Source organism: Rhinatrema bivittatum, chromosome 4, assembly GCF_901001135.1.
Source record: "Rhinatrema bivittatum chromosome 4, aRhiBiv1.1, whole genome shotgun sequence".
Taxonomy (NCBI): domain Eukaryota; kingdom Metazoa; phylum Chordata; class Amphibia; order Gymnophiona; family Rhinatrematidae; genus Rhinatrema; species Rhinatrema bivittatum.
Genome location: NC_042618.1, coordinates 48,442,511 through 48,457,555, shown reverse-complemented (window position 1 = coordinate 48,457,555; position 15,045 = coordinate 48,442,511). Strand labels below are relative to the sequence as shown.

General features: G+C 42.4%; 1 protein-coding gene across 1 annotated transcript in view; it reads left to right on the top strand.

Annotated features, from left to right (window-relative positions):
* The window catches only part of JAG2 (jagged canonical Notch ligand 2), a 481,367-nt gene that overhangs the window by 436,766 nt on the left and 29,556 nt on the right, over window positions 1-15,045 (top strand). Inside the window, 2 exon segments of the mRNA XM_029598095.1 lie at window positions 6,229-6,316; window positions 6,319-6,491. Of these exon segments, the coding sequence (XP_029453955.1) occupies window positions 6,229-6,316; window positions 6,319-6,491 (261 nt within the window).

Below are 15,045 nucleotides of genomic sequence, written 5' to 3'. Positions count from 1 at the left end.
CAAGAGGGTAGTGTTGAGTCTTCTTCCTCAGAAGAGGAATATGTCTTTCAGTCTCTCCCATGTCACAAATCCCTTTGTGAGAATGCCCCTGGGGCTCAGTCCCTTGCAGGTTATCAACAAACTGGAGCCTCAAATTCTTTGAATCGGTGCATCTCCTTGTAGGCCAGGTTGGGGGACAGCAGCAGTGGTCATTGGACCATTTTTTCTGGGGTCTTTCCATTGATTACTGTGGTGGCCTACCCTATCTGTGGGCGGCTGCCAGTGGTAGATTGGTCACTTCTGAGCCTCTGCGATCAGTGATTGTAATTCAACTCTCAACTGGAGAGTTGAAAGGTTTTTTGGGATCAGGAGGTCCCATTTCCTGTTGCTTTCCTGTCCCTTCAGGAAGGGGAGATTTGACTGGGTTCCAGGACAACCCTTAGGGTTTCCCTCTAGACTCCCAGTTGTCCATCCCACAAGGGGTGTCCCTCGTTCTCCATTTCTCAGAGAAGGGATGTCACTGCTTCTGACTGGCGGTAGTGCTCTCCTTAGGTCGGCCTAAGTCACAGCAAGTCTGTTTCGTAAGGAGCCATTCCAGAGTAGCTCCCTGGCGAAGATTAGGGGTTTTACCCATCCAGGAGTCACCTTTGATACCTGCTGAGCTCAGTGGGCATTTTTCAATAAGGACCATTATTGCCAGTCATTTTCACCTTAGGAGCCCTACCTCAGTAAGGAGGGGTTCTAGACCATCTAATTGACAAGTATGCCTTTCAATCTATAGCTGAGGGAGTTGGGGGGACGAGAGACCCCACAACAGAGGTGTTGCTCTTTGGTTGCAGTGGCTTGCAAGCTACACTTCCCCATTTTAGGGATAACCCTGTCTGCGGACAGGAGAGTTCTGGTTCAGGCAGTGATTGTTCCATTTACTAGACCGCGTGCTTCCTTGGGGGAAGTATATGTAATCATGACTCAGGTATTAATTCCTAAGCCAGGTTCATGGCAATCTGGTCTGAGATCACACTGACCCTGTCGTGATGCCCTTAGGGTTTCCAGGCTGGTGAAAAAATCCTATTCGACAGGGACTTGCACTTGCAGCACCCTAGCTTCCTGTCTTAGTGGAGTGTTTCTGGATTTCTTCCCTGAGGGATTCGCTCGCAGTTTCCAAGCAGGCTGAGGGCTCTATCTTGGTGGGTAACTCCCTACTGGAATTGGCAGTGAGTGATTCACTTGGGATTGAGATATACGACCTAGCAAACTTGTTCTTACCCTTGCAATACAGCGGTATGCCTCCTTGTGTCCTTCACTCCTTCTGACTTCCAGTTGTCGAGGGGAGGGGAGGAAATGCTAGGGCATTCATGGTATATCTTAGTGTATCACACTTGTTTGAACTTGAACAGGCCGACCTAATATTAATACTGGAGTGCTGCAAAAATTAAATTACCAAGTGTGAATACCAATGGAATCCCAGACAATCTTGGCTTATTAACTAGACGCGATAATTATAGGATGTTGACCTTCATAATAGGCTTCATCGTATAGTACTTATGACTTCCGTACTCTGCCTTATATATAATCATTGGTCAAAGGAACCTTTTTTTTTTTTTAAGCTTTTCTATTTTGCTATAAGTGAAAGTCCAACACCATTTAAAATGTATTTGTTGATATTAAGTCAATGTACTTCTCTTATTGCACTTGTCTTATTGCATTTATATAATTGCACTTAAACTCATAGAAATCAATCCATGCCGAACATTTCCAAGGTTAGATTACCGACGCCAGACACGGGACCGTGTTTTGGAAAGCAGAAGTCCTTTATCAAGGGCTAATACAAATCAAGGCAGCATCATGTCGTTTTTTAGCGTTCTACCAACTGGGGCCAGAGAGCTCCCCAGAAAGAAAATTCAGTCCACTGGCATCCAAAGGATAGAATGCAATACAGAAGTGTGCCTGTGTTTGGCAGAAAGGTGTAATGGGCAGAAAAACCCAAGCAATGCTTGGAAGAATAATCAGCAACAATGGCAGGGTTTGTGACAGACCCTACGAGCCAAAGCACTAGACGTAGCTGACTATGCAGGACAGCATCAAGAAGATGAAAGGCAATCCCTAGCCCAATCCCCCAAGCAGGGAGATAAGTTAGGCCTGAAGCTCACCCACACTGCATCCTGTCAAGAGCAGGGTTATCCATCCTGTCTACAGGATAGTTCAGGTGAGCAGGAAGGCACTCTGGACACCTAGTGAAGTGAGAAAAGCTAATAGCAGTCAGGCCAAAACTTGGTGAAAAAATAGGGAAAGTGGTGTATCTTTCCTTGCAGGTATACTCTAAGATATTACCACCGGAATCCCAGACAATCTTGGCTAAACTAGACGCAATAATTATAGAATGTTGACCTTCATAATAGACATCATCGTATAGTACTTACGACTTCCGTACTCTGCCTTATATATAATCATTGGTCAAAGGAACCTTTTTTTTTAAGCTTTTCTATTTTACTATAAGTGAAAGTCCAACACCATTTAAAATGTATATTTTGATAATAAATCAATGTACTTCTCTTATTGCACTTGTCTTATTGCATTTGTATATTTGCACTTATCTTTAAACTCATAGAAATCAATCCATGCCCGAACATTTCCAAGGTTAGATTACAGACGCCCGGCACGGGGCCGTGATTCAGACAGCAAAAGTCCTGTGTCAAGGGCTAATACAAATCAAGGCAGCATCATGGCGTTTTTTAGCGGTAGAACCCTCGGGGGGGGGGGGGGGGGTGGTTAAAGCATCCTTCATTAAACTTAAGTCCTTGGCTTGAATTCAATCCCATCTCCAACTTGGAAACTGAGAAAATGCTGAAAAAAATAAACCCTGCACGTCATGATATGGACACCATCCCAACCCGAGCTCTAAAGGAAATCGCTCATCCCATAGCCCCAACTATAGCAGCAATCATCAACAAATCTCTTATTGAGGGTGAGCTTCCTACCAAACTAAAAATCGCTACTATCACACCACTACTTAAGAAAAAAAAACCTCAACCCAGAAGATTTAAACAACTACCGCCCAATTTCAAACCTTCCCCTCTTTGCCAAATTGACAGAAAAGGCGGTTCTGAAACAACTAAACGAACACCTTGATGACCATAATATTCTATTTCCCACACAACACGGCTTTAGAAAAAACCTCAGTACAGAAACCCTTCTACTCAATCTTTCTGACACATTATTAAGAGGCCTCGATAACAAACTAGATCACCTTCTGATCCTCCTCGATTTGTCAGCAGCCTTTGACACAGTGGACCACAAAAGGCTTATTTTTAGTCTGGAATCCATTGGTCTCGCTGGAAAAACCCTTAACTGGTTTTCCTCTTTCCTTAAAAACAGATTTTTCAAAGTTTCCTACAACAGCTTTTCATCTGAGGCCATCCCTCTGGATACAGGAGTTCCTCAAGGGTCAGCTTTATCACCCATTCTCTTTAATATCTACCTTCTTCCTTTATGCCATCTCTTAACTAGCCTTAACATCATTTTCTACATGTATGCTGATGACATACAACTTCTCATTCCCATTACTTCGTCTTTAGAAGATTCAATGTCAAAAGCAGCCTCACACCTTGAAGCAATACGAAAACTACTAAACAACCTAAAATTATGCTTAAATATGAGCAAAACAGAATGTATACTAATCACAAGGAAAAACTCTGGTATAACATACACTCCTCCTTTCCAATTTGACAACATTCAAATTCAACTCAAAGACAACGTTAAAGATCTGGGTTTCTGGCTAGATAATGAGCTAAATCTTAAAAAACACATCGCAGCAAAAACAAAAGAAGGCTTCTTCAAAATTCAAATACTCAAACACCTTAAACCGCTGCTTCACCCCCGGGATTTCAGAACCGTTCTTCAAACCCTCATCTTCTCCAGTATTGACTACTGCAACTCCCTTCTAATTGGCCTTCCCAATGCAGCCTTAAGACCACTGCAGTTACTCCAAAATGCAGCTGCCAGAGTCCTGACTGGTAAAAGAAAATCCGACCATATATCCCCAGTACTCCACAACCTACAGTGGCTCCCTGTTAAAAAAAAGAATAGAGTACAAAGTCATCACAATTCTACATAAGACAATTCACAAAGCAGACTTCACTGCCCTGGACAATATTATACATCTGTATAAACCATCACGTACAACAAGATCTACATATAAAATTCAGCTGGATGTCCCTTCACTACCACAAGCCAAACTTTCCTCCACCAGAAATAGAGCCATTTCTATAGTCGGCCCAAAATTATGGAACTCTTTACCTCTACACCTCAATTCACAAGAAAATCTTAAATCCTTTAAAAAGGAACTTAAAGAATGGCTACTCTCACAGTCTTACAATGACTGTTCACCCAATGATAACAGAGCATAAATCCTTTTTCATATCCACCTCTCGCCCCCTTTTTATTCCAACAGTCCTTCTGACTCTCGCCCGACTTGCAGAAACCTTCTTTCTCTTTAATGGCTTCAACCGTCAACTTCAAGAACTGCATACATTCTTATCTATTGTTCAATGTACTTATTAACTTTTACTAAGTTAATACTCTGTTTCTATCTGTTTTAATGTTATGAATTTAAATGTAACTGGTTCGTTGTAATGTAAACCGGAGTGAAGGCATTGTCAGCTGTACCTCGGTATATAAACAAATGCTAAATAAATAAATAAATAAAAATAAAAATGAGCTAGGGGATTGCCTTTCATCCTCTTGATGCTGTCCTGCATGGTCAGCTATGTCCAGTGCTTTGGCTCGTAGGGTCTGTCACAAACCCTGCCATTGTTGCTGATTATTCTTCCAAGCATTGTTTGGGTTTTTCTGCCCGTTACGCCTTTCTGCCAAACATGGGCATACTTCTGCAATGCATTCTATCCTTTGGATGCCAGTGGACTGAATTTTCTTTCTGGGGAGCTCTCTGGCCCCAGTTGTTTTTTGGTTGCCTTTAACACCGAAGGAAACTATGCGGTCTTCATCCAAGAGTCCTTCTCTTGTTTACATCTCTAGACTTTTTCCTGTATAGAGGAGGTTCTAGACCTCTTCAGGGTTTACTGATCCAAAACCCTGCTTATAATGTTTTCCATGACGAGAAGTTGGTTTCTTGCTCATACTCTCATCACTCCTCTGCCTTAGGTGCCCCTGCTAGGTATGGGGGTTTTGTCTCTTATTCATTTCTATGGCTTTTTCTTTGTAGAACCCAAGTCTTTTCCCGCCTAGACCTCTTTGTGGGTCAGTTGCCTCACAGCAAAAGGGAGAGAGGTGGTGCTTTCAGCACTTTGTGTTTTCCTGCTTTGTCCTTCTTGGACAGGCTATAGCTTGAGAATCACCCATGTGTGAGGACTACCATCCTGCTTGTTCTCTGAGAAAGCAGAATTGCTTAACTGTAAGAAGTTTTCTCAGAGGACAGCAGGATGTTAGTCCTTACAAACCCCACCCACCTCCCCTGGGAGTTGGTTTCTCCATGTATTAGCTATATCACGGACTGAGGGACTCTGCCTAGGGGGCAGGGTGACAACTACAGCTGCATATGCTCTGTAGGGCATGTATGAAAGCTCTAGAATCTTTGAGATAAAAGTTCCGGACTGGGGCTCCATCTGATAGTGTCACCCATGTGTGAAGACTAACATCCTGCTGTCCTCTGAGAACACCTCTTACAGATAGCAATTCTGCTTTATTTACATACTGTAACCAGAAAAACAACCATTAAAGGGATAAGATGAGATAAAGACCACTTTCAAAACTTTCAAAAAAGATCTAAAAACATGGATGTTCACCAAAGCATACCAACTCACTCAATGAACAAAGAACGCCAACCCCCTCCGGTCTAACCTGAAGAAAATTGAAACTCAACACAAGTATGTATTATAACAAAGAATTTGAAATGTGAAAAAACTGAACAGCAACTACCATGTATATGATTTCCCTATGTTAACAATCTTTTGAACCTTTTTGAAAACCTTGTTATCCTCCTTAACCTTGTAATCCTTCATATTTTTGTAAACCGTTATGATGGCGAAACCGAATGACGTTATATAAAACTCGATAAATAAATATTTTGAGGCTTCATTTTCTGTGTTAGCAGTTTTAAAACCAGAACTTTGTATTACTACTAAGTAAGCTTAAGCCGAATTTAGTAGTTTTAAGCAAATAAGTTAATTTGAATTTAAAATAATGGTCTCATTTACTGAATTGATTTTAATTTCAATATAACTTGATTTCTAGGTATGGTGTGGTAGAAAACCGTGTTTGTTACAAAGACTCTATGGGAATAACTTAGAAAGTACCCCGTGTCCTGCAGGACAAGATTGCCAATAAAAACTTCTGCAAAATGTTTCCAGCCTCCCTGTGCTGAGTGGGGAGAATGCAGTGCTTTAGAAACTCTACCAGACAATGTAAAATGTGAGCCCGGTTCCGGATATCTGGATAATAACTGTGCCAGGATTACCTTAATATTTAACAAAGACAAAATGGCCCCAGGTGAGACTGTTTCATTTCATCATTGCTTTATAATAATTTTTACACTACAGATGCAAAGCAAATTGTGGTACAAAAATGAACAGATTTTACTGACCAAAACAGCATGTAAACCTTTTTTGTACTTTCACTTAAATGACATTTCTGTGAAATGGAAGGCAAGAGTTATGCTAGAGACCAGGAGAATGTTTTCTATTTGCTGGGATGAATCAAATTATTACACTAGAGTAGTCAGATTGAGCTCTGTTACAGACACTGTAGACTATGTGCAGTAACTGAGTGCAGGCCTTAACTAGGATAAAAGGAGGTTTATAAATACAGGTCATCTTTTTATGCTGAGGGACCAACTCTGACTCCAAAAAAAAAAAAAAAAAAGTGCCATGTTTAAAGGCACAAGCACTGTACTCTTGCATGATAAAATTAATTTACCCTTGCTTTGTGTACATTTTGGAATCACTTTTCATGAGTTCCATGAGTAAAAGTAACATATATCTGGGCAATTTTCAAAAACTCATTTCTGCACATAAAGTCCATTACCATTTCATCCTGTTGCACCAGTCCAGCGAGTACATAGGTTATGTCCCCTTACCTGCAGATGGAGGCAGAGCACAAAGGTTTTCCTCCATGGCATCATCGCCACTATGTATAGTAATGCAGCACTGAGAAAACTCCAGTATACTCTGCCTTGAGCAGATGGTAGGACCCGGTGGTGGTGCAGCAGGATTTCCAGAGGTTTCTGATGGAGCCTAGTTCCCAGGTCCCTGGTTTGCCAGGAAAGTGAGCCCAGTGCTGAGGTTCCCATCCCAAAGGGACTTGTAGAACATGAGGGGGATTTCGCTCAATTTAAAGGAAAAAAATGAAAGAGGGGGAGGTGGGGTTGAGGCCAGCTTGTTTCAGCTGTTCTGAACTCTGGAGAGAATTATTCAAAACCCCTCTCTCGCCTGCTTTTGAATGCCTGTTGCTTTAAGTTGTTCGGGGGTGGGATGGGGAAGAAAGAAAAGGCAGCAACTTGGACCTTTGCCCAGCCAGGGCCTTTCAGACAGGGCAGCACTTGATAGCAGATCTGTTCTCAACTCCCTTCCCCCAGATCTGGCTCTTGGGGAAGGTACTCAGATTAGAGCTGCTTTGACTCAGAATGGTCTGGGGATTGTTTTTCACCTGAATATTTTTTTGTTTTCGGCATCAAGCCTTCTGTGATATACTGGGAACTGATAGCAAATGCAAATCTTCCCCTGGGTTTTTTTTTCTGTCAGTCATAAGCTTCAGTTCCTCTCATAAAACCCAGGAGGGCTTCAGATCTATCTTCACTGGTCATAGAGAACCTTCCAGGGGATCTTGAGGATCAGGTGGACTCCTTGAACTGTGCTTCAGTGGAAGAAGGTGAGGTCTCCTCAGATAAGGCAGATAACCATGTCATCTTCGTGTTTCACGATGACGAAACTGTGGCTCTAATAGATCAGGTAGTTTTGTGCCTCCAGATGGAGGAGATGCCGATCTGGGATATGATCATTAAGGGGGTCTGCATGTCCTCCAGGGCTTTTTCCATAGCTTCCAAAGTTGAGGAGGTAGTTTTGGCTGAATGGGAGCCCCTTGAGAGTGGTCTCAAGGGGATGAAGAATCTTCATAAGTTCTATCCTTTATCTCCCGATGTGCAACGCTTGTTGTAACCTTGGGTTGATGCTTTGGTCACAAGAAGGACTATGATCCTGGACAAGGGCAGCACTTCTCTTAAAGGTACCCAGGATTGGAGGATTGATTCCACTGAAATATCTTTACTTATGCAACTCTGGCAATTCAAATTTAGATTTGTAATGGCTTTGTGGTCAGGACCCTCTTAAGCTGAATTCAGCAGTTCACAAAGAGTGAGGGCATGGATAGAACGGAATGGGTCTTTTTGGCTGATGCAGTTTATGATCTTCTGCAGGTTTCTTCCAGTTCGATAGTGTCTTCGATGACTGCCAGGATGCTTGGTCTGTAGATTCCTGTCAGTTTCAGCTGGGCAATCTCCCTTTTAAAGGGAAGCTTCTTTTTGAGGAGATCTCGAACGGCTGGTCAGAAATCTAGGGGATTCTAAGCCCCAAAGGCTCCACGAGGATAAGTCTCAATCTTTCTTCTACTCCTTTGTGGTCAAGGCCAACTTTGAGATTCTCGATACTGTAGGCCAGGAAAATGATACCTTTCATTTTCCTTGCAGGGTTTCCAGGGTTCAAAAGGAAGGGGTCAGACTTTTTACAGTTTCAGAAGACCAAAGTCTGATTCAGCTCCCATTATGGTAACCGCTTGCTCTTCTCAATGATGATTGGCGGGTCCATTCAGTGGTTTTGCCTGTGGTGATCACTTGCAGCAGTTTTACCAGGCATGGACCCAGTAGGTGATGGAAGTGATGCGTCTTGGTAACGTCTTTGAACTTCATGCTCCCATTTCTGATAGTTTTGCTGACTGCATAAAGGTATTGATTACACTGGTCTACCTTTGAAAAAAAAAGTTTTCTGCTGACCTAAATTTTGCTGATCTTACCCAAATGAAAGGTGCTGATTCCAAATATGAAGTCAAAATAATATGTAATACGTCAGATTTTTTCACAAATGAGAAATGTTTAATTAAAGATTATAAAGTTGAATATCAAGGATAATAAGTTCTGAAGAAGCGATAGCACGTAATATATTTGTTTCATGCAAAAATCAAGTCTATCGTCTAACAAAGAGAGCAATAGCTGTGTACATTTTAATTGTTAGGGAGAAATTTTCTCTTTTTGGAATCTCTGGAATAGTTATGATCAGGGTTGTCGTGCTGTAAACACCAGCAGAAGTCTGCCATCATGTTTGTGTTCCATCAGCCTTGATATCTATGTTCCATGGTCTTGATGTCTTAGTGGAAGCGTTCTCCTTGTTTTTTACTCATAGCTCCAAGATGTGAGGGGAAGTAGTTCAGGTGGCTATCAAGGAAATGCAATTTGACACTCATGTTTGCTCCCAGTCTTTGAAAAGCAATCAACAAATTTTGAACTAAAAGGTTATAATTTTCGGCCCTGAAGTTGCCAAGAAAGTATGTAATCATGTCAGAAAAAGATCAAGCATCCTTTTCTATGGTTTTCATGGTATTGAGGAATTCTCTGTCTTTGATTACAAGCCTAATTTGCGGGCTATCAAATATGCCAGCTTTCAACTTCTCATGTGAAAGAGCAGGAAATTTGGTACACAGATACTTGAAGCACTCACCATCTTGATCCAAAGCCCTAACGAACTGTTTCATGAGTCCCAATTTTATATACAATGGGGGGAGCAACACTTTCTGAGGATTAACAAAGTGGTTCATTCTTAATATTCTTTTCACCGAGCTTAAATTTCTCCTAGCGGGCCATTCTTTCCTTGTATAATGTTCTGCCTTTGCTCGCTATCCCAAAGGCACAAGAAGCAAGGAAATTTTGTGTAACTGCCTTATTGTCCTAGAAGCATCGATATAACCTTCAGATCGCCACAAAATCCAGCAATGATCATTATATTTGATTTTTTGGAGAATTATGAATCCATGAGAACCAGTTTCTTTCATATTTACCGAGTGAGCAATAGGAATGGAAGCTAATTTATTGCCATTGTGAAGCAACACACACTTTAGGCTTCTCTTTGAATTGTCAATAAAATGCCTCCATTTGTCAGCTACATAACTATCACATCCCATTGACTCAAGTCCTTTGACGTCTATGCAGTATACAGGTTCCTCGTCCATATGGAAATATTTCAGAAGATCTTTCTCTTTGTTACGATGCATAAATGTGGTACCTGAGCCAACAGGTTCTTTTCCTTTAGCCTTAAACCCAGTAACTCTGCTGACGACTTCAGCAGATCAAGATCTAGTACCAGGTCATTCAACTCAGCTTGCATGAATAGCTGGCACATTCTGGCATCAACTTCTGAGGCCATGAAATCTTCATCGTCTGAGTCTTTGGAAAAATTGGAATGCCAGAATTCGTCGTCGTCGGAACTTTCCAAAGTACTGAAGATAGGTACAGGGATTTCATCGCAGTGAGCAACTGGTTTTATAGCTGAGGGGAGATTTGGATACTGGATGGAAGATTTTGTCTTTGTGTTCATGCCTGTAATAATTACCATGCAGAAGTAGCAGTCATCAACATGGTTTTGGGGCTCTCGCCATACCATTGGAACTCCGAAGCTGAGACTTTTTCTCTGACCTTTAGTCCACTGTCTCAGGTTTTCAACACATGTCCTGCACACTTTATGTGGTGCCCAAGGTTTGTCCTGGTCACCCAGTTTAACCCTGAAATATAATTGATAAGCTTTTCGTACAAAGTCAGATATAGTTGTCCTTTGGGTGTTGTAAAACAACCACAAATGTAACAGACTATATCAGGATCATTCCGGCACCGACCATGAACTATTTGTGTTAAATGACATATTCAACAAAAACAGATTTAACAGAGTTAAATTTGCTGCGACTTCTAAGCCTCTTGAAAGACTAAATGCTGCTGTCTGTTTTCACGCTGCTTATATAGCCATAAAATGCCAACATCAGCAGTTTTAAACTGTTTAATAAGCAGTCTTCCTATTGGTTATACCAATTACATATTCAGCATTTCTTTTTGTGTATTCAGCATGTCTTTCTGCGCATTAATTATCTTTTTGTGTATTCAGCATATCTAAATAATAATGTTACGTTATTGCTATAAGAGTTTCAGTAGACAACGTTTTGCGGAAAATACCGGACGTGACTGGATTCAGTACACTAAAATATATAAAGATCACATGTTATCTTTTAGTCAGCAAAATTGATGTAGACCAGTGTTATCAATGTCTTATTTTCATTCTCTTCTTTAGAAATATTGCAGTTTAACACGTTCTAATGGTTGAGTACTTTAGCGTTTCATCTGGCATTCCATTTCAGTGGGAGACTAGTGATTTGTTTAGAACAGACACCTACTATTGAAAGGTGTTCTTAGGCCTATGTTATAATAATGCAATATGTCTTCTGTTATGAGAAAATGGATGTCCATATAGTAGTAATAGGGCATATCTGAAATTGAATAACAGCAGCACCTTTTGAAAGGTTAAAGAAAATAGATTATAGAAAGATTTGTACTATATAAGGCATCACAGAGTCTCTCGTTCTTTGGTTTATTTATGGAAGTTACTAACCTAGCAGCTACATTATTTTTTGGGTGTGAATACTATAGTAGTTTTTGTTTGTTTTTGTTAGACAAATAAGAGTAGGAAGGAAGCCTGGATGCTGTATAAACTGAAAATGTAACTCGATGTTTGAAGGCAGGTGAAAAGCTAGCTATTTTCTCTAAGGAACAGGAAGCACAAACTGCCCCCTGCACTGAGCATTCCCAGTGTCTTTTGCGTGACTATATATATTACCAGCAGCTGCATATGATTTGCTGGAATAGTTGTCAACATGTAAAAGGGATGGAATTGAGGTGTCTCCCGGTGCTTCAGTTGTCAAACAGAAAGCAGTGCTCGGAACTCTAGTATGGCTTCAGATGTTAAAGGCAGTAGTGTCCATTCCCCTCAAAGATAGGGGACTTGATGTTCAGTTTATTTTATGGTTCCCAAGTAAGATGGCACTTTTAGACTCATTCTCAATTTTTTATTTCAGGATGAAACCTCTTCCTTCAATCTTTAAGGCAGTGCAACAGGGCAAATTCCTTACCTCCTTGGACTTGAGAGGCTTACTTTCATATTCCCATCAGAAGAGAAGATTAGAGAGAGCTGTTTTTGTATTGTGCAGGCACATTTTCAATTCAGGGACACTTCCCTTTGGTCTGACAGTGGCCCCGCGGACTCTCATTTAAGGTAATGGTGGTAGTGACTGCCTTCTTGTGGCGAGAGGGAGTCCTGGTTCATCCTTATCTGGACAATTGGCTGATAAAAGCAAAACCTTATCAAGGTGTTCTGGCATCCAGCAGAGTAGTTAGTTTTAGGAACTTGGGCTAGTTAGTCAATTTTGCAAAGAGCAAGCTTATTCCTTAGTCTCTGGAGTCCATATGGGCACACTTCAACATGCAATTGGTTCATGTATATCTAATAGCAGAAAGAATGGACAAGGTAATTCGACAGGTGTGTAGCATATAGAATGGATGAGCCAGAGGGCCTGGGATTATAGAAACATAGAAATGACGGCAGAAAAAGACTAAACGGTCCATCCAGTCTGCCAGCAAGCTTATGGTAGTATCTGCTGTACCATGTAGGTTACCCCCATGCTTATCATTTTCCCAGACCATAAATGTCAGGGCCCCTTGGTTGCTGTTTGAATCAAATTCCACGTTACGCCTTGCTGTTAAAGGAGAGAGCAATGTTGGAGTTGAAATCAAAGTATCAGACTTGTTAGTTAAGGGTAGTAACCACTGCAACAGCAAGTTATCCCCATGCTTATTTGTTTCCCCAGACCGTAAAAGTCTGGGCCCTTGTTAGTTGCTGTATGAATCCAATTCCCCTTTTCCCCCTTTCGAAGTAGAGAGCCATGATGGAGTTGTATCAACAGTATCGAGGCTTATTGGTTAAGGGTAGTAAACATTGCACCAGCAAGTTACCCCATGTACTCTTTTCATCATTTCCATTCTTTAGCCTTCAGGGATCCACAGTATCCCATGCCCCTTTGAATTCTTTCACTGTTTTGATTTCCTCCACCTCCTCTAGAAGGGCATTCCAGGCATCTACCAGCATCTCCCTGAAGAAATATTTTCTGATGACGTTTGAGCATCCTCTCTGGAGTTTCATTTTGTGACCCCTAGTTATACTGATTTCTTTCCAACGGAAAAGGTTTTATGTTTGTACCTCATTAAAACCTGAATGAAATGAAGTTATTGATGCAAAAAATTAACTAATCAGAAAGAAACTTTGCGCCTAATTGCACATTGCACACACAGGGGGTACATTTAAAAAAAAAAAAAGCGCAAGCACGTATTTTGTTCGCGTACCAGGCACAAACAAAAGTACGCTGGATTTCAATAGATATGCGCATAGCCGCGCGTTTCTTTTAAAATCCGGGGTCAGCGCGCGCAAGGGGGTGCACATTTATGCACCTTGCGTGCGCTGCCCGTTCGCCTCCGAGGCTGCTCCGAAATCGTAAAATCGGAATCTGAGTCGAAATCTGAGCGGCCTTGGAGGGAACTTTCCTTCCGCCTCCCCCCAGCATCCCCTCCCTTCCCCTATCTAATCCACCCCCCAGCCCTACCTAAATCCCCCTCCTAACCTTTATCCAGGAAGTTACGCCTGCCAAATGTCTGCTGCCACGCCCCGATCCGCCACTTTTTGCAAGCCCCGGGACATATGCACGTCCCGGGGCTTGCGCGCTCCGCCGAGCCTATGCAAAATAGGCTTGGCGCGCGCAGGGCAGATTTCCTCAGGTTACGCGCGTATGTTACGTGCGTAGCCTTTGAAAATCTGCCCAATTATTTGTTATATGTACATGCCAAGTATTGGTAAAACATCACTTGATTTGGCAAAGGACAAAATCTTTAGCCAAAATCCACCTCTCTCTTTTGTGATGCTGTGCTTATCCCACATAGTTCAATAAATGCTGCCTTTTATTATCCATATGAATTTTTAAAATTTAAATATTTTTAATGAAATGTGGAAGCAGTGCAATTCAGTTTTTTAAACTGAGCCTTCAACTGAACTTTAAAGAAATATTACTTAGCTTTATTCTCGGTTGATCAGCTCCTGTTGTAGAGAAAATATTTTATTTATTTAAAGTCTTTTCTATACCGTCGCTAAGTTATATACAATCGCAACGGTTTACATGTAGGCACATAAGTAAGTTTGGAGTAAGCGTACTAGGCCCTTACCTCCTTGGTCCCGGCCGGTCTCAGAGGGTCTGCGGCCTGTTTCGCGGCATCCCCACGGGGGGGGGAGACGCCGCCGAGAAGCCCTGCCTGGACGCCTTCTCCCTAGGCGCGCGCAAGCCGCAATTATGAAGGCAGTTTCCCGCCACTGAAGGCTCAGCCCTTTCTGTGACATCAGACGCCGCGGCCTATGTAAGGCCGCCGCGGAGCCCAGGACTTTGCCTTGCAACGGGGTTCCTTGCTGTTCTCCGTTGCACCGTGCCCTGGAGTGTGCTATTGCGTTAGCAACTCCATTCCTGCCTGAGACTCGTTTCACTCCGTGCCCAAGTCTTGCTTCTGTCTGGCTTGCTTGCAGTAACCTGTTCTGCTTCAGCTCCTGTCTGGCTCCAGTAGCCAGTCCTGCTTCAGCTCCTGCTTGCTTCGGTCCCAGTCTGCTTCAGTTCCTGCCTGCCCGCTCCAGCTTTCGTGATCTCCTAAGTCCCAGCAGCCAGGCTCTTACGGGCTCCTCCCGGGGGAGTACTGGCTTCCAGGGTGAATCACCTAAGTCCCAGCGGCTGGGCTCCTACGGGGGAGTACCGGCTTCCAGGGTGAAGCTCACGTCCAGCTCCTGCCTGGTATCCGCCTCCTGACCTGTCACTCACTAGACTATAGTACACCTCTCCCCAGTCTCTCACAGGTCGGCCCAAGGGTCCATTAAACAGCTCACTCACAACACTATAGTGCATTCTAACCGGTGCCATTAAGTTTCGGTTACATTAAATCAT